This window comes from Benincasa hispida, chromosome 11, assembly GCF_009727055.1.
Source record: "Benincasa hispida cultivar B227 chromosome 11, ASM972705v1, whole genome shotgun sequence".
Classification (NCBI taxonomy): domain Eukaryota; kingdom Viridiplantae; phylum Streptophyta; class Magnoliopsida; order Cucurbitales; family Cucurbitaceae; genus Benincasa; species Benincasa hispida.
The window spans coordinates 9,268,884-9,291,727 of NC_052359.1; the positions used below are offsets into that span (position 1 = coordinate 9,268,884).

The 22,844-nt window shown below is 35.2% G+C and overlaps 1 protein-coding gene across 1 annotated transcript; it reads left to right on the forward strand.

Moving 5' to 3' along the window:
* Nucleotides 1-16,835: 16,835 nt before the first annotated feature.
* On the forward strand, nt 16,836-22,221 carry LOC120090131 ((-)-germacrene D synthase-like). Its single transcript, XM_039047650.1, is given in 7 exon segments — nt 16,836-17,094; nt 17,963-18,226; nt 19,612-19,987; nt 20,065-20,283; nt 20,444-20,582; nt 21,386-21,634; nt 21,753-22,221. Coding segments are annotated over 6 exon segments (1,485 nt in total). The 5' UTR covers nt 16,836-17,094; nt 17,963-18,018; the 3' UTR covers nt 22,047-22,221.
* Nucleotides 22,222-22,844: the final 623 nt, after the last annotated feature.

The following is a 22,844-nucleotide window of genomic DNA, read 5'->3' on the forward strand; positions in this document are numbered from 1 at the left end:
GAAAACGGATCCTCAACGTCGTCATCTGCTACCATAACAAGGATTTTCGTGAATCCCAAATAGCAAACTGGTGGGTTCGCAAACCTCCCACTACGTCGAGGTTTCTTCAACTCTTGAGGTGGAACCGACCTACTAGATGAACTTCCATCAATAACTATTGTTGATGTAGTAGGCTTTTCAACAACTCTTGTTGAAGTTTTAGTAGTTTCATTGGAAAGCTCACGCAACACGACTTTGCTCTGTGGACTGTGCTCCCTTATATGATCCTCCTCCTGGAAAGTAGCGTTTGTTGAAATAAACATCCTAATTTCCATTGGATCATAAAAATAACCCCCTCGTGTACGTTTGGGGTAGCCTACAAAGAGGCATACTTCTTGGGATTAGCCTCAAGCACATGTGCAGGGCAATCCCAAATGCAGAAATAACGTAAACTAGCTTTACGCTCGTTCCACAACTCCATAGGTGTTATTGTAACACTCTTGGAGGGAACACAGTTGAGTATATACACCGTAGTCTCCACAGCGAACCCCAAAACGAGTCCGGTAAGGAAGCGTAACTCATCATTGATCGAACCATGTCTAACAAGGTTCTATTTCTCCTGTCCGTTACATCATTATGTTGAGGTATACCTGGCGCTGAGAGTTGGGAAACGATTCCATGTTCTATCAAATAGTCCTAAAATTCGGAGTCTAAAAACTCTCCACCTAGATCTGATCGAAGTGTTTTAATCCGTCTATCCAATGCGTTTTCAACTTCAGCCTTGAACTCTTTGAACTTTTCAAAGGATTCAGACTTCCGTTGCAAAAGATAAATATACCCGTACCTGGAGTAATCATCAGTAAAATTGATAAAATACTCATAGCCACCTCGGGCTCGCACATTCATAGGTTCCACAAAGGTCATAATGTACTAACTCAAGAGGCTCCTTGGCTCTAAAACCTTTTCCGGTAAAAGGTCGTTTAGTCATCTTACCCTCAAGGCAAGATTCGTAAACAAGTAAAGAGTTTTCTTCTAATTCACTTAGGAGTCCATTCTTCACCAATCTCTCAATCCTATTGAGATTGATGTGCCCTAAACGTAGATGCCAAAATTGGGCATTTTCTTTTGGAGAAATTCGTTGACGTTTTGATTGAGTTATGGTAGTTCTGAACATTTCAAAATTATAGAGGGAATTAATGGCTAACGGCCTTAGCACATATAAATTCGATTCCAGGTTTGATGTGCAAATAAAAACATCATCTTTATGAATAAATGCTTTACTCAAATTAAAAGAAACAATGTATTTACATTGCAATAAGCACTTTATAGAATTAAGGTTCCTTTTTAGTTCAGGAACAATATATACATCATTTAAAATTAGTAACCTATTCTGTAAAGTCAACTGGAGTCCTCCCACTGCCACAGCTAAGACAACGTGCCCGGTGCCTACTCGCATCGTCAACTCACCAGCCTCCAGTTGTCACCAAGATCTAATCCCCTGAAAAGAAGAACAAATATGGTTAGTGGCGCCTGAATCAATTATCCAGGCTGAATCATCATTCTCCACTAAACAAGTTTCGAGCATAAGTAAATCACATTTACCTTTATCCGCCTTGGCTGCTTTCTTCTCCTTTAGATACCAAGGATAGTTCTTCTTCCAATGTCCATCTTGGTTGCAATGGAAACACTTTCCCTTAGCAACTGGTGGATGCCTCCTCGGGGAGACAAGCGGTGGGTTAGCAGGTACCTACCCTTTTCCCTTACCACGCTTCTTCTTCTTCCCCTTTGTAGAGTTAGAAGTAGAAGATGCTGACTTCGTTCCTGAGGTCATACCTCTATGGAACATCCTTGAGGATGAAGCAACATTTGCCTCACCCTTCTGCCTCTCCTTACTTTTCAGTAAAGATTGGTATGTCTGCAACTCGTTGAGGAGAGTTTTAAGGTTATATTTCACTTTGTTAAGAATCACATTGCTAACAAAGTGCATGAAGCTCTCCGGCAAAGAATGCAGGATTATGCTAACCTAGCTGCCCTCATCGATAGTAGACCCATTCAACTCCGCCACATTGAAGTGGACCATCATGTTTAGCACATGTTCATGAACAGAGGTGTCTTCTTGCATTTTGGAGTTGAATATGTATTTATGAGCATCATAAATAAGTTGTTTTCAGACGGTTATCAAAACACACCCCGCAGGGACTCTATGATCACACGGCTGAACATAGGCTCATGCTTCTTGGCCCAAATTGTCCAGAAAAGACTTGCAAAGATATATGGCTCGGGGCCTTCTCAGTCGCCCTTTGTCCATACGTTCGTAATAGCTCCCGAACATTTCGAGCGACATGGAGCTGGAATAGGATGGACAGCCTCCAGTTGAAGAGCGAACATTGAGATCCTCAGATGATTAGGATATCGTTGATCAATATTTTTTCCATGTTGAAAAACTTGTCGCCAGTTAATTTTTCGCGCGCTAACAACGATAGGGCGCTGTAGCCATTTGAAAAAGTTGCTGAAAATACGAACAAATCTTGATTAGATTTTGCTAAACCACTTTTAAACCAATTAGTTTTGCAAAACAGTTTCAAGTACCCTAAGTTATAGACTTCTATTTTGCAATGATGCCCCATGAGTCAGGACAAACGCCACTGGTGGGGTGATCAGTTGCCTCTTCACTGGGATGAGACATTCTCAACCATTAGGCAGAACCAACTCTTGGAACTGAACCTAACAACCACAATTTTTTGGTCCAGAATCGTTAACTTTTAACTATTCCGTGTAAGTGTAACCCCTCGTTTTCGGTGCCAGAGTCTCGCCCTAATGCGCTTACCGTAGAGAAAAGACAGATTAGACAAGAGACTAAGTTACCTTATCCTCTTACAGGAGATCAAATAAAAAAACGTGCAAAACTGCCATCCTTTAGAGGGACACTCCCAGGGTGCCTCGAGGCGATGCGCGGTAACTTTATACAACCTAACGAGCGATACCGAGGGATATGTTGTTGCACTTCCCGCTCCCACTTACTATGAATATTCTCTCCATCCACCTTGATATTCACCTACCCAAACACCATCTGACTAGGGGACATGCCAAAGGTGCCGTGAGGCCGAGGATAAATCTCACGGTGTGGACTTTAGGAGAAAAATGAAAAGTTTAAGTAAAGCATCTTATGCCCCAAGTACCTCCCACTGAATGTTTTACCTAGGGATTCATAAACCAAGACAATCCGGCTACTAATTTTGGTCTAAGTGGTCTTTTTAAAGCCTGCTCATAAACAACGTTTGTTTATGAAATATAAACAAGTTCAAGTAGTCACATTTAAACACTTTAATGGACTGTCCTTAAATTGCATGCATGCATCAAATCTATCTAATTCACCTTTCCAGGTTAGTTCCCAGGTAGGGGTTTTACGTTTTCGTCAGCTTAAATACCTCAGCCTAGACAAAACCCGCCTTAGACAAAAGGTCCCTTATAGATAGATTTGCTACTCTTTAACCTTTTATTAGCCAATTTAATCCTATTAAACTGATGAAAAGATTAAAGCCTTAGGGTTGCTAATCATATTAGAACTATGATCTTAGGTCTATTTGATATAAGTTTTAAACATTTTAAAACATGAATTAAACCCAAGTTAGCATGCATGTATTTCTTATTTCTTTTAGTTCTAATTTCTCTTTAACTCTTAAAAAGAAACAACTAAAAAACATTGCGCATAACGAGGCGTTTATAACAATTATAAAGTAACCTATGTGTCATGCTTCACGCAATGTCCGGTGATTACTATATAACTTTTATATAACGCGTAATAACCAAGCAAACATTCTATCATTCACCCTTATACTATAACAATTATAATATAAAGATGATGCATGTCAATGCTTTTTATGCATGTATAAATATAACTCTTATATTATATGATGAATGAGCATGCTCTTACATAATTAAAATCATGCTTCTCTAAATTATAACAATTACAATAAAGAGATGATGCATGATCAATGCATAACCTAAGGTGGGATTTACTATATGTGCATATCATATGACATATAAAACATACATCGCATGTATTAAACAAATAGATTAATGGACCGAGATGAGCCTTTAAACAAAAAAAAAAATCGGAATGAAAACCCTGTCTATTAAATTTTTCATCGAGCAAACTGATTCACAGGCGAACTGGGTCTTGAACAACCGGAGGTCTCCATCATGTAGTAATGTTCAGTAGGTAGACGATCGTTCAGCGTACACTAGATGATAAGAACTTTAGTAAACGATCGCATAGACGACGACGAGGCTGTGAAGTTTGATCGTCCATGTGATCGTGTAGCGCAATGATAGGTAAACGATTTACCTTGAGTTACTAAGCGATCATTTAATTAGTTACTAAGCGATGAAGCTTACTGACCTAAACGATCGTCTAGCACACTTTAAACGATATGCGAGCATCTGATCGTCTAACCAATGCATGCAACTTGGGAAACGATTTACCTTGTAATGCTAAGAAATCGTTTAGTCAGTTACTAACCTATGAAACTTGCTGATCTAAACGATCATCTAGCTCGTGCGAGCATTAAACGATACTCAGCGATCGCGTGCTCGATCGTCAACCCGATACGACCAACTCTTGATCGCATACCCCATCGTTCAACCGATGCGTTCAACCACGATCACATAGTCCTTTATCTTCACGATGCGATGGACAACGATCGCATAGAACCTTTTTTGCACGATGCAATCAACCCTAGATCATCTCCTTCCTCGAAGAGACGCAACCCAGAACTTCGACAAATGACTCAATACTTCAAACATTTTGAATAAAAACTCGATTACGATTATTTATGCCAAAAAACGCAGGGGCCTTTACAAACAACCGCAAACGTAAATGGAATTAAACTGACTAAGGAAATTCATCCCGAAAACATCCATTAATCCGGCACATCCACAACAGTATTAACACTTAAAACAGCATAGAAATGCACCCACCATGAATGTATACATTATTTCGTTGCAACAAATGAAATCAGAGTATCAGAAACCTGGCTCTGATAACAATTGAAGGATCTCATACCGAGAATTCCATGAGCGGGCTTAGATCGCTCCCAAACAGTTATGCATTCCATACAAACAGTTATGCATATTAAACTCATAATCAGCATGCTCAGAATACAATAAAAAACAAAGAAAGGGTTCATACCATATGAAGACACTCTTCGAACGACTGGACCCAAAATAGCGAAAAACCTCCCACCGATCTACCAACACCCGACGAGTCTGTCGATTGGAACAGCACGATCCGAACGTACACGAACAATGCTGCAGGGACGACACCACCATAAGAGAAACCCGGGTATCCTCGACATCAAAAACCCAAAGAGTGGGCTCTAGTGAGTTTGTTAGAGGATGGAGGAGAAGACGTCGTGTAGACGATAAGCAAGTGGGAGATGAACTCTGCTATCGTATAGCGGAAATGCTTATCGTATAGTAGAGCTACATGATCGTTTAGGAAAAACTGAACGATCATTTAGAAAAGATGTATACAATTGTTTAGAGAACGCGTGAAGTAGACGACCGTTTAGACGAACGAGCTTCTATCGTATAGGCTTTCGCGATCGCTCTTTCATGGATTCTTTTTGGGCGTAGGCGATACGAATGCACGATTGAATAATAAAATGAAAACCATTTTCATAACTTTAACCCGCCAGTTACCATAACCTTCGAAGCCCCACTTCCCACGTCCGAACGTGGATTAATCGGTTAATTATCAAATAATTAATCAATTAATTTAATTAATAAATATAATCATATTATATTTATATCCAATAGTTTGATATCATATATCTACTATAATATTTTCTCCTCTACTTGATATAAATCATATTTATATCTAATTTCCTCCAAATTAATGTATCTCATTCATTTAGCCAATTATATCATATATAATTAATAAGTCCAATTATATTGAACTTCCTCTAGTCAATTTGAACATTTCAAATTAACCTAAACACTGGTTCTCGACTTTATCCAAGCTATCCAGGTGATCTAATGGACCTGTGGCTCGAAGCTCCAACGGTATGTGAATAGCTAACTAAACTCTTTAGCCACGAGATTCACCATCCGTTAACTGTTAGTGATTCCACTAAAGACCAATGGCTGAACTCTTCTTACCACAGATATATTTCTGTGTCCATTAGATATAACCAATCATGAGTACGATGACCCTTCACAGATGCTCGTAAGTACAGCTAGGTCAATTTACCGTTTTGCCCCTGTAGTTACATCTCACTCCTTAAGTACCACCGATTCTTCTAATGAACAATACAATATAGTCCAACTATGGTGTGAATACCTCTCGGGTCAAAGAGAGGTGTCTGGCGCTACATCGTTCAAGCCCCAGAATCAGCCCTTAAGGGAGCCATCTATCTACTTACCCCTGCCTCGGGGAAGGAGTGAATTCCATATTGTGTAGTTGAGTTCGTAGCTCCCAAATCAGACGAATCCCCAAAATGGTAGGTTTGAATCGACGACATGGCCACTCGCAGCCATACAAATCAAAGAACCACCCTCAATGGTAGGAGTTCCCAACTCACTCACGATTGAGGACATGTTACCTATGTTCATCCTAATGAAGTGAAGTCTCTGTCATGAATGGTGTTATATAACGAGACATTAACACTTCGTGGTCAGATCTTATACAAACACTTTGTATAGGACGCTCCCGCTCGCATGTCCCCAACACGAATGATCAGGATCATTCCATTTGTGGTAAGTCACAACACTTATGACCATTCCACAAAGCGGGCCGCGTCCGTAGCATTACCAGGATAAGGTTTCCCTCTTATATCCATATAGTACAAACCATTTTGGTTATCACTCAAGACATGATCCACTTGTATGTCACCACTTACATGCTTGAGTCACATACAGATAACCAGGGATTTTATGTTTATTGGTTTGTAGTAAAGCAAATAAATCAAATAACCGAGCAAAACAAATAGATGTGAAGTAAATATCATATATTAACAATCACTGGTATTCGTATATGCTATTTACAAACTACAGGACACGAGACTTTAGGGCATTAACCTCAATAGTAGTATGTTGAGGCTTGAAAATTGTCAGTCGTTTACCAAATGGTAGCTCCATCGTGTAGACGAAGCTTCAAGAACTAAACAATAGTTCAATTATGTAAACAATTGGATGAAGTGCTAGACGATTTTTTAGACGATAGTTAAGTGGAGTTAGACGATCTTGTAGACGATAGTTGAGGAGTTAGACGATCTTTTAGACGACAGTTGAGGAGCTAAACGATCGTATAGACGATTAGACGTGGAGTTATACGATTGAGTACACGATGCGATAGGAACTACACGGTCGTGTAAATGATAGTTTAGTAAATTTTAAAGGATCGTAGAGATAAGAAGAAATGACACAAGTGTTTAAGTGGTTCGGCCAAAGGCCTACGTCCACTGTGCTAATCGGGAGGTTATCTTTATTACTTCTTCAAAGTATTACAGAACGAATATCTTGCTCTCTCGTTTTCTTGTTTACTCTTATTCTTCTTATTACATTAATCTCACATTCATTTCTTTTATATATGCAGGAAATATAGTCAACGATGAAGTTCTGATGGTTACAACACATAACAGAAAGATATCCACAATAGTTCAACTGCCTGCAAACTTGTTCTTCTTGATTTTGAGTCTTTTTGTAACAGTCTTCTTCTTTTTTTTTCACATAACCCAGAAGTTGTTCAACGAATATCTTTCCTTTAAGTGTCCATTCAAAAAAGTGGATTTTACATCCTAAACTTTCCACTCATTTTGAGCAGCCAAAGACGAAATCAATCGATCTGTCTTAATTCTTGTCACAGAAGCAAAGATCTCTTCATAATTCACACTATGTTCTTGCTTGTAGCCTTTTAATAAAGTCTTGCCTTGTATTTTTCAACTTCGTCATTTGACTTCAATTTTGTTCTGTACACCCATTTTATTCCAAGAACTTGTTTGTTTACTAGAAGATCCATCAACTCTCATGTTTCATTTCTTTTCATAGTATCAATTTCTTGATCCATTGCAATCTTCTATTTTTCATCTTGGATCGCCTCATCAAAATTTATAGGATCAACACCGAAAATAATGCAAAATTAGCAACATCAACATCAATTATGCTAGTAGCATTATAAATTTCTCGAATATTTCTCATTCTTCTTAGTGACATATCATCATCACTTGTGGAAGATGGCGATGCAGATGAAGATGACGCCACTGCCTAAATCTTGACTTGCTCCGAGTCTTGCGCATCTTCATTCCTATCCATGCTAACATGATATGAACTATCTGCTTCTCCAATGACATCCTAGTTCTAGGATTCATCTTCATTGAAAATCACATCCCGATTGATAATAATCTATTTCTGCAAAGGATTATACAACTGATAAGCTTTAGATTTTTCACTATAGCCTACCATAATACATTTTTCTAATTTATCATCGAATTTGCCTCTTAGCTTATCTAGTATATGAGAATAAGCTACACTCCCAAAACCTCTCAAATGATGAACACATCATTTCTCACCACACCATGCTTTATAGGAGTCATACCTGGAACACTTTTTGTAGGAGCTCAATTCAAAATATAAGTAGTACATGCAATAGCATCTCCCTAAAACTCATTTGGCATCTTTTTTGCTTTTAACATACTTCTTGCCATCTCTATAATTGTTCTATTCTTTCTTTCTGCAACTCAATTCAGTTGTGGAGTCATTCAAGCTATATGTTGATGATGAATACCTTGTTCCTTGAAAAAATTATCAAAAACTACATATTCTCACGAGGGTCAAATCTCAAAGTTTTTATCTTATGGCCACTTTAATTCTTAGCTAAAGCTTTGAACGATTTAAAACATTCAAATGCTTCACTTTTTTCATTCAAAAGATCAATTCGTAACTTTCTACTGACATCATCAATGAAGGTTATGAAATATCAATTACCTCCATTTGATATTGTACGCATGGGTACACACAAATCTGCACGAATCAACTCAAAAAGTTTGGAGGCTCTCCACACTTTACTAGTTGGAAACGCATCTCGGTGATGTTTTGCAAGTATACACACTTCACAAATATCTGTCTCGTGGTTGATATTTTGAATCGCTCTCACCATATGATTTTTGCACAAATATGATAGTTGTCCGAAATTCAAGTCACCATGTCAAAAATGCCAAAGCCAGGATGGATCCTTCAACATGCTGCTTAAACTAGAGATTTGACCATATGAAATTTAAGAGGTGTTGGAATGCCTTGAATTTGTTTGTTGACGCTTCGAACAACCAAGTACGGGGGTCTCGCTAGATAAACTCTCTAAACCTAGAGTCGTCGTTTGATGTAATTTTTTGAAAATATTCTCCCTAATAATATTGTTCTTCCTTTGCCCATGGATNGTTTGATGTAATTTTTTGAAAATATTCTCCCTAATAATATTGTTCTTCCTTTGCCCATGGATGTAGCTAACACATTGTTAGTCAACCATATATATCTTTGTGTCGATCTTCTCTATCTCTACGTTCCTTTTTGTGTTCTTTAATTGTCGATTTCGTAACAAACTGATATCAGAGCCTTGTTAGGGTTTCTTTGAAATTCCGCATTTGTTTGAAAATTGAAGATGTCTGGCGTGAACGTAAAGATCGACAAATTTACCAGGAGGAACAGTTTTGGTTTATAGTAGATCAAGATGTGATCCCTGCTAAAGTAGCAGGAGCTGTGGGCGCTGTTGACAGGTAAGTCAAAGAAGGCTGCCGTGGATGACGAAGAATGGTAGACTCTTGAGGAGAAGGCTTATTCAATGATCATGCTATGTTTGGTTGATGACATCATCACCGAGGTCACAGATGAAGAAACTGCAGCTGGTCTTTGGTTGAAGTTGGAAAGTCTTTACATGACGAAATCTTTAACCATGAAGTAGTTTCTGAAGAAACGTCTGTATCATCTACGTATGCAGGAAGGTACGTCTCTACGAGACCATCTGATCAATTAAATAAAATTTTATTAGATTTGCGTAACGTAGAGGTTAAGGTTAATGATGAGGATGCTGCCCTAATTTTGTTGACATCTTTGCCCCCATCGTATGAGACTTTCGTTGACTCGTATATTGGAGGGAAAGAAACTCTGACCTTAAAAGATACAAAGTCCACGTTGCTTATGAGAGAGGACCGTCAGAATGCAGGAAGTTCAGTTACAAAAAGTCAAGCATCTGGGTTAACTACTTCAGGGAGCAAGGGACATAGGAATTCTGGTAAGCAGAAGTCGAACCAAAATAAAAATTCTTCGAAGTCAAAGGGTTCTAGGTCAGATGATACTTGTTACTACTGTAAAGAAAAGGGGCAATGGAAAACTGGATGTCCTAAGATAAAAAGAAATCAGGAAAAGAAGGAAAAGAGTGACAAAAAGGAAACATCTGCTAATGTTGCACAAGTTGAGGTTGATCTTGAAGAATTCGAGATCGATTTTGAAGGAGATCTAGCTTTAGTTATGAATGAATATGCACATTCTGATGATGTTTGGGTTCTTGATTCTGGGGCATCTTATCATATGTGCCTAAATAGAGAGTGGTTCTCAACCTATCAACAAATAGATGAAGGGAATGTTAGCATGGCTAATGGTATTGTGTGCAAGATAGTATGAATCGGCTCAGTCAAGATACGAACACATAATGGTGCCTTCTAAAGTTTAAAAGAGGTTAGGCATGTTCCACTAATGAAGAAGAGTTTGATATCCTTTAATGTACTCGATAGCAAGGGTTACAGCTTTAAAGGTAAAGGTGGAACAATGTATGTCTATAAGGGTTCTGAGATAGTTTTGAAAGGTATAAAGCGTGGAACACTATATTTTCAATTAGGTTCCACGATAACAGGTTATGTTGTTGTTGCATCGTCATTCATTCACAAGGATGATATGAATAAGTTATGGCATATGAGACTTAGTCATATGAGTGAAAAAGGGATGCAAATTCTATAAAAAAAAGGGATCTTCTTTGTGGGCACAAGGTGCAGGATTTTGAATTCTGTGAACATTGTGTATTTGGGAAGCTTCATCACAGCAAGTTTCCAAGAGGTGTTCATTGTACAAAAGGGACACTTGATTATATTCATTTAGACTATTGGGGACCTTCCAAAGTAAAATCTATTGGAGGCAGTAGGTATTTTTTTGTCTATAATTGATGATTACTCAAGAACGACTTAGGTTTTTATGATGAAATATAAAAGTGAAGCCTTCAAGAATTTCAAGCAGTGGAAGATATTGATTGAAAATAAAACTGGAAAGAAGATTAAAAGGCTGTAAACTTTTAATGGTCTAGAATTTTATGGATATGAATTTAATGAGTTCTGTAAAGTTGAGGGGATTGTTCACCATCATATTGTTAGGGATACTCTATAGCAAAATGGGGTTGCAGAACGTATGAATCGGACGTTGTTGGAGAGAGCAAGATGCATGCTCTCTAATGTAGGGTTGGCTAGAAGGTTTTGGCCAGAAGTAGTAAATACATCATGTTATCTGATCAATCGTGGACCTCACACAACTATTGATTGTAAAACACCTTATGAAGTGTGGAATGGTAAGCCTGCAGATTATTCTTTATTAAAAGTTTTTTGTTGTACTTTCTACTATCTTATTAATGAGGGTAAATTAGAACCGAGAGCTAAAAAGGGTATATTTGTGGGTTTTGGGGATGGAGTTAAGGGATATAGAGTCTGGTCACCTTCTGAGAGTAAAGTCATACTTAGTAGGACTGTGATATGTGATGAAAATTCCATGTTTAACTCAACTGTAAAGCCTTTTGTGATGTCTACTGATGTGGGAAAAAATAATAGTGTTGATAAATAGGTGGAGATGCAATTCACTTCAACTGTGAATGAATTACAACATCAAGATGGAAAAGATCAACATGTTACTACAGAAACTGATGTGCAACCAGAAATTAATGTGCCTAAAACGTAAGTTGCTTTGCTTGAGAATTTTAGATCACGAGTAGATCAATAGAGTATAGCTCGTGATAGAGCTATAAGAGTTGGTGTTGGACCTCTTGTGAGGTATGATTTTGAAGATATGGTTACTTTTGCGTTACAGGTTGCTGAAGAGGTGGATCCTCATGAGCCATCCACCTATAGAGAAGTTGTGACATGTGGTGAGTCTGCTCAATGGCTTGCTAGTATGAAGGATGAGATGGAATCTCTTGACAAAAATCAGACTTGGGAATTAGTTAAACGACCTAAGGTGAGAAAAATTGTCACTTGTAAATGGGTCTTTAAGAAAAAGGAGGGAATATCACCTTTAGAGGGCATTAAATATAAAGCTCAAGTTGTTACTAGAGGGTTCACACAAAGGGAAGAAGTTGATTATAATGAGATCTTCTCACTAATAGTCTGACATACTTCTATCAAGGTGTTACTAGCTATAGTAGCACATCAAAATTTTGAACTTGAACAACTAGATGTGAAGATAACTTTCTTACATGGAAAGTTGGAGGAAGAGATTTATATGACCCAACCAGATGGGTTCCGATGTCCAGGTAAAGAAGATTATGTTTGTAAGTTGAAGAAATCTTTGTATAGGTTAAAGCAGTCTCCAAGGCAGTGGTACAAACGATTTGACAGCTATGTGATTGGACTTGGCTATAACAGGAGTCCGTATGACTGTTGTGTATATCACAACAAAGCTGGTGATAGATCAATGATTTATCTACTTTTATATGTAGATGATATGCTCATAGTTGCAAAGTCCAAGTCTGACATTCTGAAATTGAAGAATCTTCGCAGTGCTGAGTTTGATATGAAGGATTTGGGTGCTGCTTAGAAAATTCTAGGTATGGAGATTTATAGGAACAGAGATAAGAATAAACTCTTCTTGTCGCAGAAAGGATATATTCAGAAAATATTGTCCATATTTTGTATGTCATCAGCTAAGCCTATAGATACTCCTAGTGCTGTAAATGCTCGTTTGTCATTTGTGCTTTCACCACAGTCTAAAGTTGAGAAGGAGTACATGTCTCGAGTTCCTTATGCTAGTGTAGTGGGAAGTTTGATGTATGCTATGGTCTGTACTAGGCCTGATCTTGCCTATGTTGTTAGTGTTGTCAGCAGGTTCATGGGTCAACCTGGGAAAGAGCATTGGCAAGCCGTTAAAAGGATTTTTCGTTACTTTAGAGGTACGTCTGATGTTGGTCTCGTTTATGGAAATTGCACAGAGTGTTTTGTGACCGATTATTCTGATTCTGACTATGCTGGAGATGTTGATAGTAGAAGGTCTATGACTAGCTATGTGTTCACTCTAGGTGGTTCTATTGTTAGTTGGAAGGAAACCTTATAGCCTATATTTATTTTGTCTACTACTGAAGCAGAGTACATGACCTTGACAGAAGCTGCTAAAGAGGGAATATGGCTGAGGGGGTTAGTTAGTGATCTTAGTTTGCATCATGACCAAGCTATTGTTTATTGTGATAGTTTGAGTGCAATATGCCTAGCCAAGAATCAAGTTCAGCATGAGAGAACTAAGCACATAGATGTAAGATATCACTTCTTAAGAGGTGAGCAGAGAGTTAAAGTGATGAAAATTGGTACTGCTGATAACATTGCTGATATGTTCACCAAACCGGTCCCACAAGGCAAGTTCCAACATTGTTTGGACTTGCTGAATGTTTTGAATTGTTAATGGTCACCTTTGTGGAACACTTTGAGGCATGAGGGAGAAGTCTGGGTACGTCTGGCAATATTGATTTATGTTGCATTTTGGTACATCTTTTATCTAGGAGAGAATTCAAGTCAAGGTGGAGATTGTTGGAATGCCTTGAATTTATTTGTTGCCGCTTCAAACAACCAAGCACGGGAATTTTTTGGAAACCTATTCATAATTCATATTTAGCATATTTATTTATTTGTTGTTATTTACGATTATGACCCTAGGGTTTAGAGTAGTGCGCTATATAAACTCTCAAACCCTAGAGGCGTCGTTTGATGTAATTTTCTGAAAACATTCTTCCTAATAATGCTGTTCTCCCTCTGCCCGTGGATGTAGCTAACAACCGTTAGTGACCCACGTATATCTGTTTGTCGATCTTCTCTATCTCTATGTTCCTTTTGTGTTCATTAATTGTTGATTTTGTAACAAGAGGAAACATCTTATTAGCAGTTATCTTTACCTTGGCAATAAGAGCACCAGTCTGATCTTTTATGGCACACACACCACCTTCAAATGAAACTTTTAGACCTCGCTGAAGTAGTTGGCCAATACTCTAAAGATTGTGCTTCAAATCTGGAACATAGAATACATTCATAACTCGTTTTGTGTCTTTCTTCGTCTTAACGAGAATATCACCTTGGCCTTTGACTTGCAATATGGTATCATCACAAGTTTTCACTTCATCCAAAGTAACAAATATACTTCCATTTCCCGTCATGTGGTTACTACAATCACTATCAAGATACCACGTAGACTCTATAACATCGTTTTGAGCACTACATGTAAGAAATAGAACACCTTCATAATTTTTCTCCACTTTATACATCATGGTGGAATTACCATCTTAATTTTTCGGTGCTCAACAATCTGCTTGAAAATGACCATACTTTTTGCAATTAAAACATTGAATGTTAGAAAAATTACCACGTCCACTTCCTTGATTTCTGCCAAAGTCTTTCCCTCTTCCCTCTTCCATCTCCTCTTCCTTGAGATGAGGAAGAACTTTTTTGTTAATTTTTAGAATTCATACCATTTCTATTATCATAGTTTATTCCACCTCCTTGTTTGCAGTGACCACCACATCTTCCACGAGAGTCCTTGATTCGAAATTCTGAGAATTTTCCGCCATGGTAGATATGAGTTGACTAGCTTCGATAGGTGTCTTGTTAGCTAGAGCCCCTCTAGAGGCAACATCAAAGTTGCTCCTCTCAAATTGAAGTAAGCCTTTATAGAAATATTGGATAAGATATTGTTAACAAATTTGATAATAAGGGAATAAAGCATAAAGTTGTTTATATCTTTCCTAATATTCATAAAGTGACTCTCCTACAACTTGCTTAATGCTATAGATTTCTTTTCTAATATTTAGTGCCTTGGATGAAAGGAAACAATTTTCTAAGAACTTTTTCAAACCATTCCATGTAATGATGGATCCCGCGGGCAAATTGTATAGCCAATCTTTGGCCACATCTTTCAAAGAGAAGGGAAAGGACCTAAGATTAAGTTGTTCTTGGGTTACCCTATGAGGGTGCATTCCATTACATACTAGATGAAATTCTTTCATGTGTTTGTGTAGATCCTCGCTAGGTTGTCCTCTAAATGTAGGCAAGAGATGCACAAGTCCCGATTTAAGTTCGAATGGAACGATAGTCTCCGGGTACACTATGCACAATGGTTGTTGGTTGTAATCTGGCTCCATAAGCTCTCGCAAGGTTTACTCTCTTGCTTCTCCCATAATGTTTGAATGTGTTGGTTCTTCTTCTTCTTCTTGTCTTAGCTCTTCAATTTCTCCTTCTTCTCCTCTTGTTCTTTTCCTTTGAAGTTGCCTCTCCTCACGGTCAATGTTTACAATCAAATCACAAAGTACACTCCAAGGAGAGCAGGTCATGCACAAAAGGAAATTTAATCACACTAACTGTTTTTGGGATTTTATTACTTCTCTTATTTTTTTATTTTTTATTTTTAAAGTAATTCAAAATTCAAATAAGCCAATTGTATGGTTTTCCAAAAATGACGCCAATTTGTTCAAGCTAAAAATGATGTCGTTAGCTCATTATAACCTAAAACAAATAGAATTTGCAAAATGCGCACAACTACTAATACTAACACGTAGTAAAGTGGATGCATGAGGTCGATCCACGAAGAATCTCTATTAATTGATAAAATTGAGTTTGGAAATCCAAATAGAGTGGGGATTTGTTGGTTCTAAGAAACCAAGTAAAAGTAAAACAAGAATTAGCCAATTAATGTAATTTAGATCATAAAAGCTTCCTAAAGACATTCCACATTTAATTCCTAAATTGCATTCATTTCTTAGGTTTTCTCAGCTATGACATTCTTGGAATTAGAAAGACTAAAATCAAGCATGATTAATGTGAGTGTTCTAAACTGGTAAATCTTTTCAAGAAAATAGGAAAAGAGGTCCAAACTTTCCATCAAAATCATTAGTTTCTGCAACCTAATTAACAGCAAGAACATTCAAGAACAACAAATTACAAGAAGAAATTGAATGAAAAAGTCTCAAGAATTAGCTAACCTAACATAATCCCCAAGATAAAAGAAATTACCTACTCATGAAGTAGCAAAACCTTCAAGAAATTCATTGAGTCTTGCAAGAATTTGTACAAAGATTGAAGAAAATTACGGAAATCTCTCTAAAAATACAGAAAAAAGTTCTCAAAATCACGATAGACTTTATCACTGATAGACTCGAAAAGCTGAATTTAAATTTTGCTATATCTACAGATTCTTTTGTATTGTGTTATATTTACTAATATTTTTATGTCTAATTGCCATATAAATAATAAATATTTTAGCTATATTTAAAAGTAGAAAATATTTATTTACTAATTCAAACATCATTTTTTTACTACTTCGTTTCTATAATTTTTTCGAGACATATATATCTTTTAACATCAACATTTTATTGATATATTTTTCCTTTTGGCACATTTTCCTAACCTTTTAAACTTTAAAAGTTTGCCTCTTATGAATAATGATCACATCCAGACAAAACATCGTTCTACAAGACGAGCCAACTTTTTACATTGGATAAATTCAACGTCAATGAATGGTCTATAATATATCTAATTGGATAAGCACTAGCAACAGCAGCCGTGCATTATTATTATCTATAAATTCCACACCCAAAATGTAGTTGAAGTTAAATTCTTTTAACAAGAATTAAGCTAAAAAAACCCTTTACAGAATCCATTTGCCTTCTAATCTTCTTCTCTTCAAGACAAAATGTCATATGAAGAAGTTGTAATGACAGATCCAATGGCACCAAATAATGGCTCTTTCAATGGTGGTGTTCCTCGTCGAGATGCAAACTTTCCCCCAAGTTCTTGGGGAGACTATCTTCTTTCCTCTCATTGCAACGATAATCCGGTATATGTAATATAATAACTTTGTTTCCAAATTTTTTCTTTTCCATCATTATGTAGTATCTTTGTTGTTTCATAGTTTCCTTTCTTTTCGTTGTTGCTTAACTTTTATTTTCATCTTTAAACTAGATTGGTTAATCATTTTGGTTATTAGCTATCGTAATTGTTTTCTTCAATTCCTAAGCTTAAAAATTAAAATAAAAACTTCCTTTACTTAGTATTACTTTTAGCCCCAAAATCGTTTACCTAATACTCGTCTATACTATACATGATTTTTGTACATGCTCATATTAATATACTAGTAAACTCACATATCTTGTAGCATTGTTAAATGTGGAAATGCTTTAAATTTGTTATCTTAGTGCTTCGAACATCCAAGTATGGTATGCCTTGTTAAAATTCGTATTCAACATATTTCATTATTTATGGTTAATTACGATTATGACTTTAGGGTTTAGGGAAATACACTATACAAGTTCTCTAACTTTACTGGCGTTGTTTTGTATTTTGAAAACATTCTTTTTAATAATATTGTTTTCTTTCTGTCTGATGGACGTAGCTTACACACCATTAGTGTATCACGTATATCTGTGTGTCTATCTTTCTTTACATTATTTTTATATTCTTTAATTGTTCATTTCATATCATTAAACATAGGTGGAGATTTCGACGTCTAACTTTTTGCTCAAAAGTGTATATCTTCTAACACCTGGGCTATATTAGGTTGGTTTAAAATTTTAAAAATAAAAAAATAAAAAGAACGAGTTGTATTTAGAGCTAGAGGTTCATAATACTTTTGGATATGAGTATTATTACATAATAGCTATGACATATGTTTTTTTTATGTGGGATACAATATTATGAAAAATTAGGTGGAAGACGACAAGTTCGGAAACAACTTCAAGAACTAAAAGAAGAAGTGAGAAGCATGTTTGCAGCTGCTGATATAACTTCAGAAAGACTAAGTTTAATTGATTCAATTCAACGTCTAGGTGTTTCTTACCACTTTGAAGATGAAATTAATGAAATTCTAGAACATATGCAAAAGCTTAGCAAAGTTGACGGTGATGAAGATCTTTACATTATTGCTCTTAGATTTTGATTGCTTAGACAACAAGGTTACTACGTTTCATGCGGTAAATTCATAAAATATTTTTCAAAGAATTACTTATTCTAGAAGAGAATTGAGAATTTTGATTTATTTGGTAAATGTTAATAATAATAAGTTTGGTTTTCTAAATGTTATTATGTTTAATAGGTTCTTGAGGTATAAAAAGCATATAATACGTCTTTCAACCTACGATAAGTGTCAAATTGATTCTTAAAGCTCCACTTTGGTAATTGATTTTAGTTTTAGTTTTCTACTTTTGAAAGTTTCCTTCCAATTTTTTCATTATGTTTTCATGTTTGTTAAGAAATTAAATAGCTTTTGAGGTTTTGAAAACTTTTTTTTTTTTCTAAACCCGACTTATGATGTTTGAATCAGAAAATTGTTACAAATAATCTCTTTAAGTTTCACTTTTTAGAATGAGTACCTTTAAAGAAATTTGTTATAATAGTTTTCTTGGTCCTTTTCAGCACCAAAATTTGAATAAAAAATTATTTTTCTCATCTTATATCCAAATTATCGATTCTTTTGATCTATTAAAGTGAATCTCACCAGGATGAACATTGAGATTCAACATAATTTTTTTAAAATATTGTGTAATCTTTCCAAATTTTAGATCTTTTGAAATTCTCTCTAATATAATTCTCTAATCTTTCCTAGTCTATATTAAATCTTACACCCAAACTTTTTGGTTCCACAATTATGTGAATTTTCAAAATGATTTACCAATTATCTAAATGAAATTTTAAATGGATGGGATTGTAGTTTTTTTTTTTTTTTAATTTTTAAAAGATTAGAAAGGTTGTAAGATTTGAGAAAAATTCTATTGAATATCGACCTGCATCTTAGCAGAGATTCCACTTAGAAATCCCAAAACAATCGATAGTTTGGATATAAGATGAAAATATAATTTTTCATTCAAATTTGTGTGGTCAATATTGGTCGAGAAAAGGACTGAAAAAAACTATTTCGACGAGTTTAAAAAATGTATGCTAGTTATAAAAGGTGGGAACATTTTCTTTTGGACAGTTTTTCGAAAACGTTAGTAATGAAAGGAAGACACAAAATATAGACTGCCAAAACCTTATGTTTATCGATCGGACTCTAAACTTTAAATATTTTGTTTTCAATAGGTTTTAAAGTTTTAATTTTATGTCTAATTTACCCATGATTTATAAAACAAAATTTATAAAACAGAGACTTGTTGTATCGGACATAAATTAAAATTTCAAACTTTTGATAAAGTTTTTTAGAGTTTGCAGATGTATTAGATACAACATTTGAAAGCTTAGTGATCTAATAGGTACTTTCTTATAAATTAAGGAATTTAGTAAAAGTTGGGGGAACAAACTCTGTAATTTAATCTTTGTTAACAAACTCAGTAACTTAATCTTTGTTAATCTTCATAAACAGAGATATTCAATAAATTTACAAATGAAAATGGAGATTTCAAAGAATCAATTGTGAAGGATGAATGTGGAATATTAAGTTTGTATGAGGCATCCCACTTGAGAATTAAAGGAGAAAATATATTAGATGAAGCATTAGCTTTCACAACTACTCAACTTAAAGCAATGGCCATGGATTCCAGTTCTCCATTCTCAGAAGAAGCTAAATATGCTTTGAAGTGGCCAATCCATAAGGCTTTGCCAAGGTTTATGACTAGGCACTATATTTCTCTCTATACCAAGAATCCATTGAAGAATAATGATGTTTTGCTCACTTTTGCAAAGTTGGACTACAATTCTCTTCAAAAATTTTACCAAAAAGAAGTGGGTGAATTTTCAAGGTGAAGCTTTTATTTCATTAAAGTTTCTAATATGTTTGATTCTTTTATAATGTTCTAATTATGGATTTAATATATAGGTGGTGGAAGGATTTGAAATTGAGGGAGCAATTATATTTTTCAAGAGATAGGGTGATGGAGTGCTATATTTGGGCATTGGGAATATACTATGAACCACAATACTCTAATGCTAGAAGAATATTAGTCAAAGTAATTGCTCTTATATCTGTTCTTGATGATATGTATGATGTCTATGCCACACTTGATGAACTTCAACCATTCACCAAAGCAATTGAAAGGTTTAGCTCTTCAACTCCTTGTGTTAAACTAAAATTTTTCTAGTTCTAGTATTTGAAAATTATATAAGATAATCAAATTGTTATTATTGATTTTGGATTAAATAATTATCTTGACAGCTCCAATCTAATATTGTTTGATCTTTTGTTGTTTAAATTTAAGGTGGGATGTGAATTGCATTGATAAGCTCCCAAATTATATGAAAGGACTTTATGAAGCTATACTTGAAGTTTATGGAGAGATTGAAGATATTTGCAAGGATAATAATATTCCATTTGCATTTGATTATGCAAAAGAAGCGGTAAATTCTATTTTGTGATGTAAATTTCATATATATTTTTCTATCCACTTGTGTTTATTTCACAATTAGTAATTAGTTATTTACTGTGTATTGGGCGATTCAATTTTGAAAATGTATATTGATGAAGGTGAAAGCTAGGGAGAAAAAAGTTTTTTCAAATTATTTGTTTTCGGAAATATATTTATCCTAGGGTAATTGTTTTAAATGACAAATTTGCTACAAACTTTTTTAAATATAGCAAAATGTCACTGTCTGTCAGAAATAGATAGTGGTAGACATCTATAAGTATCTATCACTAATAGATGGTGATATTTTGTTATATTTGTAAATACATTGACTCATTTTACTATATTTCAATACAACCATTTATTTTATTACATTTCATAATAATTGTCTGGGATAGTTGCAAATATAGCAATCAAACCCAAAATATTAGCAAATATAATACAATGTAAAAGAATTTACACATATAGCAAAATTTAGATCCAACTCCTAGAGTTTATCAAAGATATACCATACCTCTAATAGAAGTTTATCGGTGATAGCCCATATTGCTAATAAGAATCTATCAACGATAAATTTTTCTATATTTACAATTCTTTAACAAAAAAAAAAAAAAAAAATTGCTATATACTTGACTATTAACCCTAAAAATTCTACCGATTGTAATTACCCTATCTTTTACGGTTTCGAACATATTATCTTGCCGAGTGACATTCAAGGTTTGGTAAGTTAACCTGAAGGAGTTGTGACATTAAAAGAAGACATCTTTTTCTAATTTTATTTTGAGGTTTTGGGTACAGATGAAAAGGCAATGCAGAGCTTATTTTATGGAAGCCAAATGGTTCAATGAAGGTTACATACCAACAATGGAAGAATACATGAAAGTTGCCCTCATTTCTGCTGCCTACTATCTTTTTGCTTCAGTTTCCTTCCTTGCTTTGGGAAATATTGCTTCAAGAGAGGTTTTTGAATGGGCTCAAACTGACCCTATGCTTCTTAAAGCAACTGGAGTAATTGGCAGGCTTCTCAATGACATAGCTTCGCACAAGGTACACAGAAAAAAAATAAATTTGTGATGGCAAAGAATGATTTTGAATCTTTTGATAGCGTTTTAATAGTACTTTTCTATGCATCTATGATTTATATATTTACTCGTGTTATGTTTAGTTTGAACAAAAGAGAGGTCATGTGGCTTCTGCAATTGAATGTTACATGAAGGAATATGGAGTATCAGAAGAAGAGGCCCTAACTAAATTAGATAAGGAAGTGGAAAGAGCATGGAAAGATGTAACAAAAGACTACATAAAATCTTCCAAGTTTCCAAATGTGATCCTTGACTGTGTGTTGAATGTTGCTCGACTTTCAGATCTCTTTTATAAGGAAGGAGATGGTTACACATTCGCTGATGGAGAAACCAAGCAATTTATTACCTTATTGCTTATTCATCCTGTGCCAATTTGATCAATTCTACAACGTTGTTTGATCGATCTTTTTATATCTCAACACCTTTTCTTTCAATATATTTGTAGTCATTTGACGCATGTGTAGTTAATAGTTTGTTAAATCACTGATTGACCCAAAATTTATGTTAAATTGAAGAAACTTTGACTCAAATACCTCATATTTTATTTGTTTATAACTAACGATCGTAATGATCAGTTGGTATATTCTTATAAATATCACTAATTTTAAATTCAATATACATAGAGTTATCATCATTTTTTTAGTTTTGGTAAATTCATCTTAACATTGGAGAATAGTCACACTCTATTTAACCCTCCGAAATTTTGAGGCTAGTAATTTTTGTAAATTGAAATTGAAATTTAGATTTCACCTTGCACAAGTATTTTGAATTAAGTTTTGAAAGAAATTGTTGAGAAAATTATTATTTGGACTTAATTGGGTAGATTCTTTTTTTTTTTTTTTTTTTTTTTTTGGCGTTTGAAGTATTCAAAATTAAACGTAGCTTGGAGAAGATAATTCGTTTCTTTGGAAATACACTGATAAAATAATTGAGTTAGTTGAAATTCAAGAATGGGGAGGAGTTAATTTTGATTTTGGCTAGGTCGAAATTTAGAGACCCGATCAATGGTCTTCCATTAATCGGGAGTCCAAATTAGATGACTACATCTTGAAGTGTAATTGTACACTCTCCATGCAACATGTGGTAATTGTGTGTCTCCTGCCACCATCGTTCCACTAATGCTGTTATCAGATGTCAGTTTAGTTGTATAGATTTTATACAAGAGACTTCGTAGA